Here is a 17,544-nt window from a genome sequence, read left to right as displayed (position 1 = left end):
ATGCAGTATTGCAGAGATTTAAAAGTTGACAATAGATTTTTTTTAAATCACCCTCATATAAGCCATACAGTGCTGCGAAACAGTTTTAAACCATGTTACATTTCTTCATTTGCCTTAAAGAAGTTGGACTTTGTTGTATTCTCTTCAAGTGATCATGATTAAAAGCTCTACAGCCTTCCTGATATTATGCCAAGTTTTTACTTTAGACGTTGGTTGCTTCTTTACTCACTTCCTACCAATAGCATGTACCTGACGCTGTGTACTTGGAAAAAACAGGGTGGGAAATCAAAAAGGTTTCCTGCTTGATTATCCACTTAACAGAAATGAATCCCTCAGGTTTACAACTAATATCTCTTTAAAAATCATTTGATTATTGTTAAAATATAGTTTTATCCACTTGGAAAATGCTTTTTTTCAGCCTCCTTTATTGTTTCATTTATATTGCTGGTCACAAGAGTGAAAGGAGAAAAAAGGCAACTGACGTCCAAAAAAAATAGCTCTTCAGAAATATTTGCAAGCTGTTCATCAAGACCACTTTGAACCAATACAGGAATACAGAAAATATGCAGCCTTCTTGGAAATTAGTATACAGAAGGAAAAATTTTCATTTTCTCAAGAAGCCATTTTTTTCTTAAAATAAGTGAATTTTTTCTTGAATTAAGGAGGCAAGTGAGACACTTTCCCGATAGAACAAGACAATTTACATTAAAAATAACAAAAAACTATTATATTTTCTTATTTCAAGTGCATACTACAGTATCTAATTATCTTATTTTAAGAGTAAAAAAAAACTCAATTTGCAAATCATCTTATTTACCTGCTTAAATTAAAGGTAAATACACTTAATTTAAGACATTTTTACTCATTTTTAGATCGTTTTTGCAGTGGAGACGTTTTGCTGGTAAAATCTATTGGCTGATTGAATCTTAAGTCTTAAATGTCAGAGCACTGTTTAGTAGCATTACACAGAGGATTTATAACAACACATTAAGTCAAAATAAATCAGACAGAAACAGTCCTCATGCTTCAGTTGTCCTTTTGAATCTCTGTTTTATAAAAAATAATTTCCAGTCTCAATAATCTTCATGGCACCCAGAGCATTTAGTAAAACATTTCTTTCATGGACTTCTTGCCATTTTATTGTGCAACCTTGTGCCAAGCTAAGGTCAGTTGACCACTGTGGGTAAGACGGGTCCTCTCCATTGGTTATTGCTTCATAGTGTTCTTGATGGTCCACCTCTGGCCAGAGCAGGGCTGTAGAACCAGCAGGTGGCCGAAGTAAACGTTGGCTGGCACCACCTCTAGACACCGTCCTGTAGCTCGGTTTATGATGGAGTCATTCTGGCAGCAGAAAGAGTGACAGATTGGTCAGGTTGGGCAGATGGGACCGTCACATGTGACAGCATGATAGATGAACCAGGTTTTGTAGCCGACAAAAAAATCCCACTTAATATTTGTAGGGTGTATCTTGGTTAGTTTTAAAATTTCTACTTACTGATATACTGTAAAAAGCGTGTTTTTTCAAAAGTCACATGCAGATTTAGTGAAACCATTGTTCATATTTTGTCATTTTTAGTATTTATATGTTTTAATCCAATTTAAAATATGTTACATGCAAAAAAAAAAAGGGTCTGCAGCGGATTTCTCTTCCCCAAATGCAAACATTACAACAGCTGTAATTATATTAACGGTTCCAGATTAAATGAACATCTTGAACCGTTGTCAGTAGCAGACCTCCCTCCTGTGTCTCCATATGTCAGCTTATATCTAAATAGGAAGCAGCATTTGAACACACCATACAGATTACACCTATCTGCAACGTATACCTGCACCAGTAAACTCATGGCAATGATATATTCTTGTTGCTCAGGAAGCTGTGAAATGATTTCCTTTCTTGATCTTTATGATGACATTTTAAGAAGCAACTTTTTTGTTGGTTTAGACATGAAGAAACAAAAGGGCTCAAAGTCCTTTAATGTCTGATGAAATAATTGTGTCTTTCTTGATGCGTTCTTCTTCTAAAGTCCATTTCTTCACCAAAAACAACGGTTTGATATTTAGTGAACAAATGGACCAAAATGTTATTTTTAATGTTTTTCCCACATCATTTCATTGCATTCGCCAAAATGAGTTTTTTTCCCTTAATACATCTGTAGCAGCCTGACTCATCAGCTGATCAACTGGAAAAAAAAATGCAACTTTTTTTTTTTTTTTACTTAATCATATTTAGTTACTTTAACATAATTCTTTCATGTTAGCATGGTAGGACATAAAACAATTGTGTTAAACTAACTAACTATGATTAAGTAAATGCCAAAAGTGGTTGCATGATTTTTTTCAGTGGCAAATGTGTCGTAAGGTTATGCAGAAGCATTAATTGCCATTGAGTCATTTTGCACCACTTAAACCAAAGGAGGATACACATCACTTTAACAGGGGTCTTAACCTCTGCAGTTTATATTTTAAATATTATATAAATATTGTAATAGCTTAAACTGCACATGAGAGGAGCAACTGTGGTTTGGGCTGATTTTAAAGGGTTTTTAAAGGGCTTATGATAATAACAAAAAGCCTTGCTGTTATTTTTTTAAAAAGACTTATAATTTCAATTCCATACTTAACAGACTACCTAAATGTCTTTCCTTAATATTCTGATCCAAAATGTAAAGTTTAAAGTTACGTAGATGTAATGCAATATCAATCAGTAACAAGAAGCATTATACAGAAGCTCTGTAGAAAAGGCTCGGATCTATATGATTGTCATTTGGTAGTTGGGTGTAATAAAGTACATCTCATTATTTTAAAGGGGAACATTAAGTGCCATATCACTAAGTCTGTGATGAATTTGGGGACATTAAATAGGAATCTGATAAAGAAGAACTGGACAGGAACTCAAGCATAAAGTCTATTGAATCTTCATGAACCTGTAACACAGGAGGAAACTGGAAGAGGGACCTGGTTAAGGTGTATTACAGCAGAGAAAAGTTTAAACAATCTGAATTAAATTTGGCAGATTATAAGCACTCAAAATTATGAGATTTTTTTATCGGTGAAACAACAAATTACAAGTTTCACTTTAACATCAAAACAGATGATTGAATCAGATTTTTCACCTAGATTTCTGAAGCATTGCTATCTTATGAGAAACACTGCTGAGATAAAAATTGGTGTCAAATATAGAATGTTTTTGTTTTTATAGAACTACTGCAGTATGTTTGTACAATTGGTTTAGACCAGGGGTGCTTCAGTCCTCAACTGCTACCATCCTGTAACTTTTAGGCTACGTTCACACTGCAGCCATCTTGAAAAGATTGTGTTTTTATGGTTGGGAAAGATGCGCTCCGGCACTACCATCCATGTTTACTTCCGTATGCACAGAGCACGCTGGCCTGTGACATCATTGCGTCCTCTATTGCGCGGGACACTTGAGTTGTATGACTGCAGATCGCACAGGAGATCACCAAAAATTCGCATATATTTTGAAATGTGAACGACAACGCAAAAGAATCGGATTTCACAAAAAAATTGGAATTGAGCGTCAAGACCTGCAGTGTGACCGTAGCCTTAGATGCATCTCTTCTCTAACACATCTGAATCAAAAGGCTCAATCTCCTCATTTAGCCCAGCGGAGGCATGCTAATGAGCCACTCATTTGATTCAGGTGTGTTAAAAATGGGGTGTATAAAAAAGTTGCTGCATAGTAGCTCTTGAGGACTGGACTTGAGCACCCCTGGTTTAGACATACCGTCTAAACCAATACTGAACTGTTTTCAGTACAACCACTTCCTTCCTTCTTCCTCACCTGAGAGAAGTCCCATGTCTTCTGCTTGGCGTTGGTGACTTTGTCACAGTTTAGGAGCTGGGGAAAGCTGCTGGTCTGATCGTCTACGACACAGCGAGTGTCCTCACCGGTGCTTCCCAGCGGACCCAGGAACAGCTGACCCTCTTTGGTGTAGCGTCCCAACTGTACAAAAAGAAACAGCATGGTAGGAAATCAACTCCATCCTACATAATGTAAAGTATTCATATATGTGAACCTTTCGATATTGTTACCATACAATATAATGTCCCCCCCCCCACAGATATGAGGTCATACTGGGATTAGGGCAGAGCCTCATCTTCCAGCAGGAAAATTACCCAAATAATGCAGCAATGGCCTCATGGTAAAGGCTTTGATGTGTGTACGAAAGGCTATCTTAAAGTTAAGATATAAATTGAACATCCGTAGAAGAACTTAGAATTGTGATGTTGACAGATATCTTCCATTCAACCTGCCTAGAACAGAGTTTTATTACAAAGAGGAAGAAGGATTAATCTCAGATGTCAGATCTACCTTTTACAGGTCTAGATACACAAAGCTGTGTATCTAGATCTGTACATGAACACAAAGGTTTAAAGCTGTAATTCCGGCACCAAGCATTGTGACGCAGGACTGAATATGAGTTCTCGCCACACTTTTTTGATTTTTGTATTTGTAAAACCACACATAAAAATTAAAGGTTCACCTCATGAGTATTGCTAATTATTGAAAATTACTAAAAAAAAATTTCCCCTGGAAACTTCGCTCAAATGTTCAAAATTTCCCAAGCAGCAGATGCTGGAGTTGAAAAAAATTAACTTTTGCTGCTCGACACGCCACATAAGCCAATCAGAGAAGCGGATCTGGGAGCTGGCAGGGAGACAGACACAGCACTGCTGATACAGAACGCTATGATCACTCCCCTGAAAATGTTTATTAATGCCTAAACTAACCTAAAATGTTGAAACCCGCCAACAAAATATGTTTGCTTTTATTATCCTGGTGCTTGCAGTTTGAGCCACATACATGAATAACGCTAACATTGACTTCCAGCCACCATGAACAGTAGGGAAATCCCCCAAGAAGCAACCGGGTCTGGGGCAGCAGCTGCTTGGGATTCCCAGTGACAGCGCACCGCAACACAAAATAACATTTTAAGACAGGATCATAATCTTGATGAACTGACTGCACAGATTATGTTTTCAGCTGGACTTTCTCACTTAAAAACATATCAAAACTACTTTTTACCCGCTTACAACAGCAAATATGGCAAAGCAGCTTTCTGGCATTGAACACAGGAGCAGCAGAAGCATCAGACGCATCTGGACACACTCTACTGGATGCGCTTCATGAGCGTCAAAGATACTCTTGACCTTAATGTGTACAAGAATCAAAAATTAAGAAGCAGATGATTTTTTTGCTGCACAAATCACGATGTGAACATAGCATTACACTTTCTGATTGCTTGAATTAACCGATTAGACATTATATTGTACCTAAAAATCCACCTCTAGTCAAGAACACATATTTCCCATAATCAAGACAAAAGTAGTGCTCAAAAATAAAAAACAATATGTTAGCTGCATTCCACCTCAAAATGCAGGAAATAGTGTTTCAGAGTCTACATTTCAAACTTTTCCATGGGGAGGATACCTCCAGACCCCCTCTATGCTGCGCAAAGCATAAAGATGTGATAATCCAAGGTTTACACCCTATGAAATATTCCTAGCTAAAAGCCTGTTTACAATGCTGTATTGCTCTGTCAATAAAATACAATAAAGTTAAGGTTGGAAAGATCTTAATGCTGTAATGTAAGAAGTAGCTAGCAGACTGAAATGCCTCAGTTGGCTTTAAATGTTATAATGTTTCAATGTTATAATAAAAAAACAAAAAAACAAAAATAGAACTGTGAAAAGGGCAAGTTTTGGATGATGAGTAACAGGAACTGCCCATCATCGCACAGACTTATTTTGGTGTGCTTTATACAAAATGAGTTGTTGTTGTTTCAGTGGATGATGAGAAACAAAACAAGTCTTTTGTTTTCCACCAGCTTGTATACAGCCACTGATGGAGTTTTTTCCTCTTAGTTAATGTTATCAACTATAATCTCTTCCTGAATCCGGTGTCCCAACCCAAAAGAAAAAACACCAGAGCTGAAAAAAATAAGCTCTGCTGTTTCTGTATAAAAATCTGTACCTGAAGTTGAAAAGTTGATTGAGGTAGATTTTTATTAAGTAAAATCAATGGGTAGCCGTCCTTCAGCCTTTTTACTTAACTGGTGATTCACACCTGAATCAATGGCTAAACTACTTCATTAGCAGCAGTCAAGCTCTACAGAGCTCTTCAAATGAGCTCATATTGAAATATGGTGTGTTGTATATAAAGATAAAATAGTAATTAAAAACAAACAATATGTCAATAGAAAAACAATTAAAATAGGACCTACTACCTGGGCTTTATTACAGGCTAACATACGCTCTAGAATTTACATGGTGTACAGTACCTTAAATGCACCACAAAATCTCTCAGTTTTCATTAAAAGTTACATGTTCTGTTGGACCTTATTAAAAAAAAAAAAGATGATGCTTGTTACTGATACAGTAAGAGAGCTCCTTTTTTTGAGGGAGGGTAGAATTTTCAGTTCAAGTTCAAATTAGATTTTTTCATTTTTCCGGAAGATGTATTTATGTTGACTTTCTCAAGGGAGTGTCATGATCTTCGAACTGATAACTGGCTTTATTACTCACTTTATTCACCTGTCTAATTCTGGCTCTTAACCACTGAGCCTGCCTGTTTCTGTCTGATCTCAGTGATGAGAGTGTTTTTAGCGTACCTTAATGTTTCGGATTACATGATCCTGACCTGTTCTGCCTCTCAACTACTGAACCTACCTGTTCACGTCTGAACGTTTTGCTTGAACAGTCTTTGAACTCCTGGATCTCTGAGCCTGCCTGTTCTGATCTGTTTGCCTGTCCTGTCTTTGGACTCCTGCTTGGTCTCCGGGGCTGCAGCATCTGGGACACTCTGGGCTGCGCCCGCCGCATAGTGTTCGCACCCCACCAGCCTGATCCTGCCTCGTTCTCTGGGCTTCGACTGAACTTGTAAATCCGGTTAGTGACTCACGTTCATAATATTATAGATTTATGTGGTCACTAACCTGTGTTTCTCTCCTGCAGAGTTCCCAGACTTAAATGTCCTAGCCGCAGCTACTCAGATGCGCCATTTTTTTAAATGCTTTTTGAGTAATCCCACTGTCTCTCTTGCCTGAATACTGGGTCCTTTGTTTTGTGTCTTGACTGAGAGCGCTCCAACAGGCATGAATACAAGTTCTCAATTCTCACCCACCAGTGCATCTATGGAAATGCCCCACTATACCTGAAGGAACTGGTCACCCCTCTCACTACAACACGATCCCGCCCCTCAAAACACTCAAACCACCTCCTCCACCCCAAGACTAAGCTAAGCACCATGGGCAATCGTGCCTTCTGCTCTGCTGCTCCTCGGACCTGGAATGCCCTCCCTGATCATCTGAGGGAACCACAGACTATTCAGACTTTTAAAAAAAAGGATTAAAAACATTTCTTTTTAGCAGGACGTATGACTTTTAACATTTTACAATTATGCTATTGATTTTATTCATAAGTGTTTTAAAGCGATGTTTCCTTTTAACATTTTGATTTTACCCTTCTATGATGATTTTACCTTTAGCACTTTGAGATTTTTTTCTAAAATGTAAAGTGCATTACAAATAAAATGTATTACTAGTATTATTAAAATTTGTTTATAGTTAGAGTTGACAGATTACTGGGTTGGGGGCATGCTGATAAAAAATATGAGAGATTCATTTGTGGCTTTGAAGATTTGAGTGAAAAGTCATTTTTAATGACAGACTCCTTCAGGAGGCCTTACAGAGGACATGCTTTGCTTGTGTTTCAGTGGTAAGGGGACTTAAAACAGTTGAAGACATATGGAAGGGTTAAACTGAACCATTAGAACCTTAATTGCTTTCTGAAATCTGATAATGATGAAATATACAGACTACCAGTATTTGGCATTGGCAGCATAAACTGTATATCCAAAGCTTCTGTTAAAAGTAATCAATAAATCAGTGTTAAGGCGAGGGGACTGCAGAAATGCTAAATAAATAATGAATGCTTTAATGTATTAATATTTAAAATGCAATAAGAAAAATGTTGCTTCACTGAAACCCCAACAAGATTTTAAAGGTTTGTGTGATTAGATACAGCAGGCAAATTCTGCCAACCCCTGAAGCTGTGAGCTAAACCTGGATGCCCAGTGGGCCTAAAGCAGCTCATGAGTTGACACCTGCTGACTCAGTACTTTATTGCAAAAAGTGAAAGACCAACATTTTTAAACTGACAGCAAAATTTTATCCCAAGAGAGTTGTAGCTGAGCCTCTCTGTGATATATGGCAGCAAAATGGTGAATAGTGTGTATCTAAAGGGAAACAAACCATCTAATTTATTTTTTATAGTATACTGTGTGTGTGTTGTACCTGAGGACCCCAGCCATGGCAGGGGTGAAGGGTGGCTGTGTGGTTTTCCTTCATACCCTGATCCATACACAAGTGGCTCACTTTAGAGTTACGGATCTGAAATAAACAAAAAATAACGCTTTCAGCCAACATGTACAGCTTTGCTATTAAAAGGTCAGTTTTTTGCATTGAATATAAATTTGTGAACCACGTAGTTTCATCGTTAAGATTGTATTGCTGTTTTCTAATCTCCCCTGAGATTTCTCCACTGGCTACAGTAAAAGCAGCTTTGACCTTCAGGATTTCTCCCCCTCATGTCGGTTTGAATGATGACTCACCTCACCGTAGAACACCGTGTTATTGTACCTCCTCATTTCTGGGTAAACGTTGTCGAGGTACCACTGGAAGCTCTTACACTGCAGACTTTTCCTCAGCGCCACCCTCTGAGAAACGTCTCCATAATCAATGCCATGGTTCTACAAGAGCACAGAGAACCCACTTTAAAGTAGGGCTGCGATCAACGGTTATTTCAATAATCGATTAATCACGATTAATCCGATTTATTGTTTCAACCCTATTTTAAAGCATTTCCTGGTAGGAATGGCCTGGTCTAAATTAATTTAATTAAACAGGCAAAACTAAAATTTGTATGTTTAGCAAACTTGGTGTTAGGAATTAACTCTGTAAAGGATATTTAGGTTTAAATAAAATGTCTTTTGATAATATTTTTTTTATATGATGATTGAATTTTAATCCAGCATTTATAACCATCTAACAGTGATGCAGTAGTTATTCACACTTTGTTTTGGTCTTAATATCTTCCATAGAACGAAGGTATTTTCTAGTGCCTGCTGTATGTAAGCTATCATCATCGTGTTTCTACAGCTTATTACTCACCTCCATTGGGATGTTCCAGGCCAGGTACACATTGGATTTGTACTCATCCATCCAGACCTCGGCGACTCGCAGAGCGTTGCGCCGGGTGTGGAATGCTATATTGCTGTGGTAGGGTTTCTTTATTCGAGCAATGTGAGCAACTCTGGAACAAGGCAGCACCTCCATGCTGCCGCCACACAGCCAAACCTGCAGGCAGAAACACACCGTTAGAAAAAAGAACTGCTCAGCAGATTGGCAGAAACATCTAAAGACATGTTCATAGTAAACAAAATGTGGTTAATAGTGGGCTGTTTGGATTTTTTATTCATCCTCAATTCTCAAAAATGTATTTGTTTCCTTAAACATGTGCAGGATAAGAGGCAACAGAGATATTATATGCTATTCAGTAGCAACAAAAAATCTAAAGGTAACTATTTATACAGATTTATTTTTCTTTTATCTCTAAGAATGTGCAGAAAGAAACTCTACACCCTTCCTGCTTCTATGACCTATTTATCTCTATTGGCTTGCTGTCAGCTGCAGACACAGGACTGGTCCTCCAGGACCCTTAATGGGGCCTCATTTATCAGTTATGCCATGCTACAGCGGCCACTGCTCCATTTAAACCTGCAGGGGTAAAGAGTGCTCAAGAACAAAAGGAAACTGGGTGACACACAAACCCTAATGCCCAGCTCGATGTTCTCCCCTCCGTAGACGTCCATGCCTGAGTCCAGCAGACCGAGTTCCCCGAAGTAATCCCGGTCAGCCACAAAGGAGCATCCAATCATTGCAGGAGTCCTGCAGAAAGTACATTTCCAAAAGAACATGCTTGATGAAAATAATTCAAATTTTAAATTGTGGAAAATTACTCTGCGAATGCAAAATTCATCCTCTGTTAATTATTAATCTTTTTTCCCAATTATGTTTTTATACAGTACAGGCCCTGCCACCCTGAAAGACTCGGACCCTTGGGTATAAAACATTTCTGCAGGATTATTTGTTGTCTCAAATTGGTTGGGGCACCAGCTATAAAATTGTGAATATTCTCAGAGGGAAAATGATTTGCCTTATCCCTAATTCTGTTAATCTGCTTATTGCTTTTTCTTTCTCTTAAATATATAAAAAAATTAAATTTTGACAGCTAAGCTAGCCTCATCTATCATACTTAGGATCATAAAGAAAACACCTCTTTTCATCCTGTGTTGATTTACAATTCATCTAACCTCCTTCCATGAGACTACAAACAAACAAAAAAAAAAACAAGAAATGCTTTAAAATTCTGTTGTGAGGAACAGCTGTACAATATGTATATTTGAGGAACTTTCATTTTCCATTTTTACTTCCCATTAAAATGCTGAAATATTTTAAAAGGGTGGAGTTGGTCGTGGGATACTGTAAGTACTCATTCCCTTTGAAATTATTCAAATCTTTTCATGCTGCAACAACGAAATTCAATGCATTTAAGTGGGATTTATGTGATTCCAATAAAGTAATGCATAATTAGTAAAGAGAGGAGGAACATTTTAATGAGGAGCTGCAACAGTGTTCAGCTTCTTTAAATTTGAAATGCCGGAATAAAATCCAATGCTACCTGTAGCCATCAGAACCCAGCAAACTGTTAGATTTAATACATCACTGTATAACTCAATATCAGTATAAATGGAGCTGGTGTGAAGACTGCATAGAAAAAAAAAAATCCAAAGCTTAAACATCTCTGTTCAATTCTTTTTAGTAAAATGGAGAAACTATGGTACAGCTGCAAACCTACCAAAACATGGATCTGCCTAAACAGAAATAACACACAAATAGGTGGGTCCGTTTCTCTGAAGGAGCTGCAGAAATCAGTAGCTCAGGTGGAAGAATTTGTCACACATTGTCTCTTGGTTACAATGTTTATGCATGAGGTAGAAGTAACGCATTAATAAAAGGAAGTGCAGGGAGTTCCTGTGTAGAAGCAGGGAGTCACAGAAAACACAGCAGAAAGTTTGGTCAGATGAGACAAAACTTTTTAAAATGCTTACGACAAAAAAAATTAATTGTGGCAAAAAAGCAACAACAAACAAACAAACAAAAAAAAAACCTCACAACACTTTCAACAGGAACTTGTTTTTCCAGCAGGAACTAGCAAGCAGGTCAGAGCTGGAGGGAAGATGGATGGAGCTTAATGCAGAAAAATAAGAAAGGAAAATCTGTTAGATAATGAAAACAATTGTGGGTAGGACTGAGGTTTGGCTACTAGAAGGATGCTGAATATACAGCCAGAGCAACACTGAAATACTTAGTCAGAGGAGACATACTTTGGTCCTTAAGAGCCAGTGTCCTGCAACTTTTTGACACGTTCCTGTTCCAACAAATCTAAATCAAATGTCTGAATTAGCTCATGTTTGTATATTTTCACAAAGATCTAATGATCTAATCAGCTGGTCGGACCCTTTTGGACCAGCAGGTGATAAATCAGATGAGAAGTCATGGACTTACTTTTAAAGACAAGGCCACATTCACCCATATAGATTAAATCCTACATTAGAGAGCCAAAAACATGTCTGAGAGGGTAAATGTTTGATCTTATTTCAGTTTAGGGGTAGCTCTCATGTTCGAGGGGAGAGGATGAGTTTCTGAGAAGGGTAGCTGCATGGACCACAAATGCATGCCAGATGTTGTACATTCAACCTGAAAAATTATTTTATATACCTCAAATGAAGCTAATTTTAGGGTCAAAAATTAAATGTGGAAATCAGTCCGAGGACTGATTTCTTAAAGGATATGTTTTTTTTTTTATCTTTTAAAACATGGAAACTAGAATTCCCTTCATATGTTTATGTGATTTTATAACCTAACATTTTTACAACATTTAAGTGAAATCCTTGCCTTATGGGAGCAGACAGGTCACCCTCGTCCCACCATTGCTTAGGTGGGTTGATGTACATGCACCAGAGTTCCCAGTTGTAGCCGTGGCCCGAGTTCTCATAACGCTCCACCTCGAAGGTGTCATGTTTGATGTTGTCGATGGACGGCAGGATGATCCGCTTATGGTCCTCTTTTATTCTGGCCAGCACAGGCTCAGCCCTGACCAGAGAACAGAAAGATATTAACACAATTACACTTCATATAAAAAAGCTCAAGTAAAACTTTAAACAGGAAACTAATTATTATGTCTCGTTTTAATGAACCCCATATGCTTAACTCAGCTTCTTTTCTGTATTCAGAATCCAGACTATAGCAGAGGTTGAGCCCGCTGATCCTCTGAGCGCTAATCAAATTGATTCTGTCATAGTCTGTATGACAATCTGATAAGAACGGCTAAATTAAATCCTCTGATATCACTGGAGGCGCCATCTGTTTCTTACAAGATGACTACAAATTTATTGATACTGGAAATTCTAGTCTGTGACCAACAATAGATGGATTTACCCAGCAGAACAACAGCTTCTTTATGAGAGCTTTTATTCTGGTCAGATGCAGTGTAGTGGCCAGAATCTCACTGAAGACATGTATTTGCCGCCTAAATATTTATATCAGATATAAGTAAGGGGCAGAAATGGAGCAAATACGAAGCAGAAGATGATTATCTGGACATTTATCTTCCTATTTAAAATGAGATGCTACCAATACAGTTGGCATCTTCTAAAGCAGAGAGCGGTTGAATAATAACAATTGAACTTTATTGATCTCACATTGGAGAAATTTACCTCTGCATTTAACCCATCCCCTTAGGGAGCAGTGGGCTGCCATTGTGTGGCGCCCAGGGAGTGGTGTGGGGTTAAGGGTCTTGCTAAGGGAGCCAGAATGGCAGCCCGTCGGAGAGGGGCTTGAACTCATAACCTCTTTAATCCAAACGCAACACCCTAGCAACTAGGCCGCGACTCCCCGAAATACACTATAGGTATCAAAAAAATTTAACGTCTACAGAAACTAAAACTCCAACTCACTGCATTATTAGCAAACATACACAGGTAAAAAAAAAAAAGAAAAAAAAACACACAAAAAAAACACAGTACTGTGAAAAAGTTTGATTTGCAACTCAGTTAAGAAAATTGTATTTCCTAGCCTTTAATTTGCACTACCAACGTGCTGAACTTTTAAATTCATTTTAAATTGGACACAACTCAATGTTATACTGCATTTTGGACCATATATATTTTGCACTGCACTGAACTTTTCCATATCAATGCCCTTATGCACCATTATTTTAAAACTGGTTGATTTTCTCCTACAATGTTACATTCTGATCACTGCTGTACTTTATGATGGTAATGTTAATTTCACTGCTTCACTGTTGCAAGCTGCTCATTTCACTGTTGTAAGCTGTATGCAACTGAATTTCGTTGTGTAGACAAAATGGCAATAAAATGTGTCGAAGTCTATTGCTTGTAATTTCAATACGTATGATTTACAGATAATAAAAATCCAAAAATACTGGAATATTGTGAAATGTTTAAATACTGGAAATTCAGAAAAAACTGAGTAAATATAGGTGGGATTTTTATTGGGATAAAAAAAGATATCAAACAAAAAATAAATACGAATTTTAAATAAAATGAGATAAAGACCTGTGTGAAATCTTATGTTTGTCATTAGGGAGCTGTAAATGTTTTTGAAATGTATCCCAGTACCCACCATTGGGGAGTAAACTCAACATGGGCATCAAAAAATCCAGTAACTTCTGCTGTAGCCACCTTCCAGCCTTCGATTCTGGCCCGGATCAGTCCTTCTCTTTTCTGGTTTCTTACTATCTTCACAAGCCCGGGGTAGCGCTTGTTCACATAATCCTCCAAAGGTCCTTTCAGCTGCTCTGTAGATAGAAAAAAAAAAAGACTTACAAAGGTCTGTGTATCCTGTGAAATGTGTAAGAGGAAGGTGAGCACATTTTCATCTCAGGATCCTCCAAACTGATAAGAGTCAAAATAAAAATGGTAAAATCTCTGTAATGCCAGCTTGCAAATAAAACATTTGCATATCAATGTCAAACTATCTAAACTCTGCTTTTTATTTGATACAATATAAAACAACTAAAATTGAACAGGATATCTGTCAGATCTATTTGACCTGTTGGTCAAAACCAAAACGATTCCATGACAACGTCTGTTAATGGGACAGCAGCATTTCAGATACAGCCCCCGCCTATTAGTTTAACATTTAAAAACTTATATACATATATAAGGTGTGAATTCTTTCATACAAATTACTGCCAGGACTGTTTTATCAGCAGAAAAGTAGCAAGAAGGAGGACAGGACTAATATTTATGTTGTTTTCTATGTACAGAAGAGCTGACAAACTCAAAAGGACCATTGGAAGGAAAATAGCTACCCTTCCTGGCCAAAGTGGTAAGATAGCTCTTTCTACTGCACTGAAAAAAACAAATCTGAGTGAATGTAAATGTTATGTAATTACAATGTGTAATATTAACAATAAAATGTTACGTTAGTATCTTTACATAATAAATCTGGTTTTGAATTCATCTGCATTTGCAGACAATGTGCATTTTTTCCCTTTACAAAATTAATCTAAGTAATCCCAGCCAATCTTTTGACATACACACTAACAACAAACAATACCTTGTTTCATTTACTCAGTATGAAAAATTGCTCCCCTTCCTGTTTTGTTGCTCTGGAAACCCAGTGCATTTCAAAGAGAAGAGCTACAGGTGTTGTTGATTTTACAGGGTTTGAGTTAGATCCCTCTCTTAAAGTTTTACAGTTAAATTTTCTCCGAATTCACTTTCTAGTTGCACTACTGCATTTTCTTATAGTGATGTTAAGAGAGTTATGTTTAACTTATGTTTAAGTTATGTTTGTGCGTCTCTTAATGAGCATTTGAAGGAAACATTACTGTAAAGAAGTGAGAAACACATAATTCATGTAAAATGTTTTGCACAATGTGAATATATTGTCATTTTATTGTTTTGTCATATTACGGTTAACCCTTGGCCACAGCATGCACATCTTGAAATGTATTGACTTGAATTTTGTGACTATAATTCTGACGAAAATAAAGCCTGTCAACTTTCACTTAATGAGCTTTCCTCTACCACCACCATGAAGCACAATTTTCTGTTGTACAAAATGTCTCAACCTGTGTGGTGTATATACACTATATTGCCAAAAGTATTTGCTCACCTGCCTTGACTCACATATGAGCTTAAGTGACATCCCGTTCCTAATCCATAGGGTTCAATATGACGTCGGTCCACCCTTTGCAGCTAGAACAGCTTCAACTCTTCTGGGAAGGCTGTCCACAAGGTTTAGGAGTGTGTTTATGGGAATTTTTGACCATTCTTCCAGAAGCGCATTTGTGAGGTCGCACACTGATGTTGGACGAGAAGGCCTGGCTCTCAGTCTCCGCTCTAATTCATCCCAAAGGTGTTCTATCGGGTTGAGGTCAGGACTCTGTGCAGGCCAGTCAAGTTCATCCACACCAGACTCTGTCATCCATGTCTTTATGGACCTTGCTTTGTGCACTGGTGCACAGTCATGTTGGAAGAGGAAGGGGCCAGCTCCAAACTGTTCCCACAAAGTTGGGAGCATGGAATTGTCCAAAATGTCTTGGTATGCTGAAGCATTCAGAGTTCCTTTCACTGGAACTAAGGGGCCAAGCCCAGCTCCTGAAAAACAACCCCACACCATAATCCCCCCTCCACCAAACTTTACACTTGGCACAATGCAGTCAGACAAGTACCGTTCTCCTGGCAACCGCCAAACCCAGACCCGTCCATCAGATTGCCAGATGGTGAAGCGCGTTTCGTCCATCCAGAGAACGCGTCTCCACTGCTCTAGAGTCCAGTGGCGGCGTGCTTTACACCACCGCATCCGACGCTTTGCATTGCACTTGGTGATGTATGGCTTGGATGCAGCTGCTCGACCATGGAAACCCATTCCATGAAGCTCTCTGCGCACTGTTCTTGAGCTAATCTGAAGGCCACATGAAGTTTGGAGGTCTGTAGTGATTGACTCTGCAGAAAGTTGGCGACCTCTTCGCACTATGCGCGTCAGCATCCGCTGACCCCGCTCCGTCAGTTTACGTGGCCTACCACTTCGTGGCTGAGTTGCTGTCGTTCCCAAACACTTCCATTTTCTTATAATACAGCTGACAGTTGACTGTGGAATATTTAGGAGCGAGGAAATTTCACGACTGGATTTGTTGCACAGGTGGCATCCTATCACAGTTCCACGCTGGAATTCACTGAGCTCCTGAGAGCGACCCATTCTTTCACAAATGTTTGTAAAAACAGTCTGCATGCCTAGGTGCTTGAATTTATACACCTGTGGCCATGGAAGTGATTGGAACACCTGATTCCAATAATTTGGATGGGTGAGCAAATACTTTTGGCAATATAGTGTATTTTATTATACTTGTCAGTTTTCACTATCAAATGACCAAAATGTCAACTTTATGTAATGTAATAACTACAATTCCATATTTGATGAGTACATACTGCTGACATTCTGTTTACAAGTACCAGTGTTGAACTAGTAAATAGTAGTAAAAGTAGTAAAAAAAAAAAAAAAAAAAAAAAAAAAGAACTATGTGTATGTATACTTTCTACGGAAAAGGATTAGGGCCACTGGAAAAAAAAAAAGTTAACAGATTTTTTTTTTATTTTATTTCAGTATAGTATGGTATAGTAGTATTTTTTCTCAGAATTCTGAGATTAAAGTCAGAATTCTGACTTTTTTATTGTCAGAATTCAGTCAAAATGTTGAGATTAAAGTCAGAATTCTGAGAAAAAAGTCAGAATTCTGAGATTAAAGTCAGAATTCTGAGAAAACTCAGACTTTTTTCCCATATTAAACTGAAATAAAATTAAAAAATCAGTTAACTTTTTTTTTTTCAGTGGCCCTAATCCTCTTCCATAACTTTCAGTAGAAATACTCAGTTGCTAATTAGAAAATTTGAGTACATGTAACTTTAAAGTACAGTAAATGTTTTTAAACAAAGTAGATCCAACTTAAATTTGTAATTTGGAAATGTAAAATTAAGTTGGATTTAGACAAAAGTACACATTTAGAACTTATGTAACTTAGGAAGTTATGTAGATCCAACACACAAAAAAATGACTAGAGCAATGCTAAAATTAAGTTAACTTTATGTGAAATTTTTATTTTAACAAACAGAGAAAATAAGTAGTTTCTACAAAGAATAATCTTGTTGGATCTAAGTAATGAAATTATGCAAAAAAAATAATTATACTTTTTAAATAAATCAAGCAGATTGTTTTTATCAGTGTCTCAGCACTATGGAAAGTGATTAATCAATAGATGTTTTGTTTATTTTTCTTTGTGTTGTTCAATTTTCCATTCTACTGAAAATGCTCAGACTTTACCAGAGGAAAATGGTCTGCCTTTGCTCATATTTGGCAACAACAACAACGACCCT

General features: G+C 37.6%; 1 protein-coding gene across 1 annotated transcript in view; it reads right to left on the bottom strand.

Annotated features, from left to right (window-relative positions):
* Positions 1-793: 793 nt before the first annotated feature.
* The window catches only part of galnt17 (polypeptide N-acetylgalactosaminyltransferase 17), a 41,430-nt gene continuing 24,679 nt past the window's right edge, over positions 794-17,544 (bottom strand). Inside the window, exons 4-11 of the mRNA XM_038285967.1 lie at positions 13,788-13,962; positions 12,039-12,236; positions 9,851-9,968; positions 9,192-9,377; positions 8,633-8,770; positions 8,316-8,411; positions 3,803-3,964; positions 794-1,341 (exon numbers count right to left, since the gene is read on the bottom strand). Coding sequence (XP_038141895.1) covers positions 1,207-1,341; positions 3,803-3,964; positions 8,316-8,411; positions 8,633-8,770; positions 9,192-9,377; positions 9,851-9,968; positions 12,039-12,236; positions 13,788-13,962 — 1,208 coding nt within the window. The 3' untranslated portion in view covers positions 794-1,206. The remainder of the gene's footprint in view (positions 1,342-3,802; positions 3,965-8,315; positions 8,412-8,632; positions 8,771-9,191; positions 9,378-9,850; positions 9,969-12,038; positions 12,237-13,787; positions 13,963-17,544) is intronic.

This window comes from Cyprinodon tularosa, unplaced genomic scaffold (genome assembly GCF_016077235.1).
Source record: "Cyprinodon tularosa strain WSP-4 unplaced genomic scaffold, ASM1607723v1 ctg218, whole genome shotgun sequence".
Lineage (NCBI taxonomy): Eukaryota > Metazoa > Chordata > Actinopteri > Cyprinodontiformes > Cyprinodontidae > Cyprinodon > Cyprinodon tularosa.
This window is presented reverse-complemented; position numbering and strand designations above follow the sequence as displayed.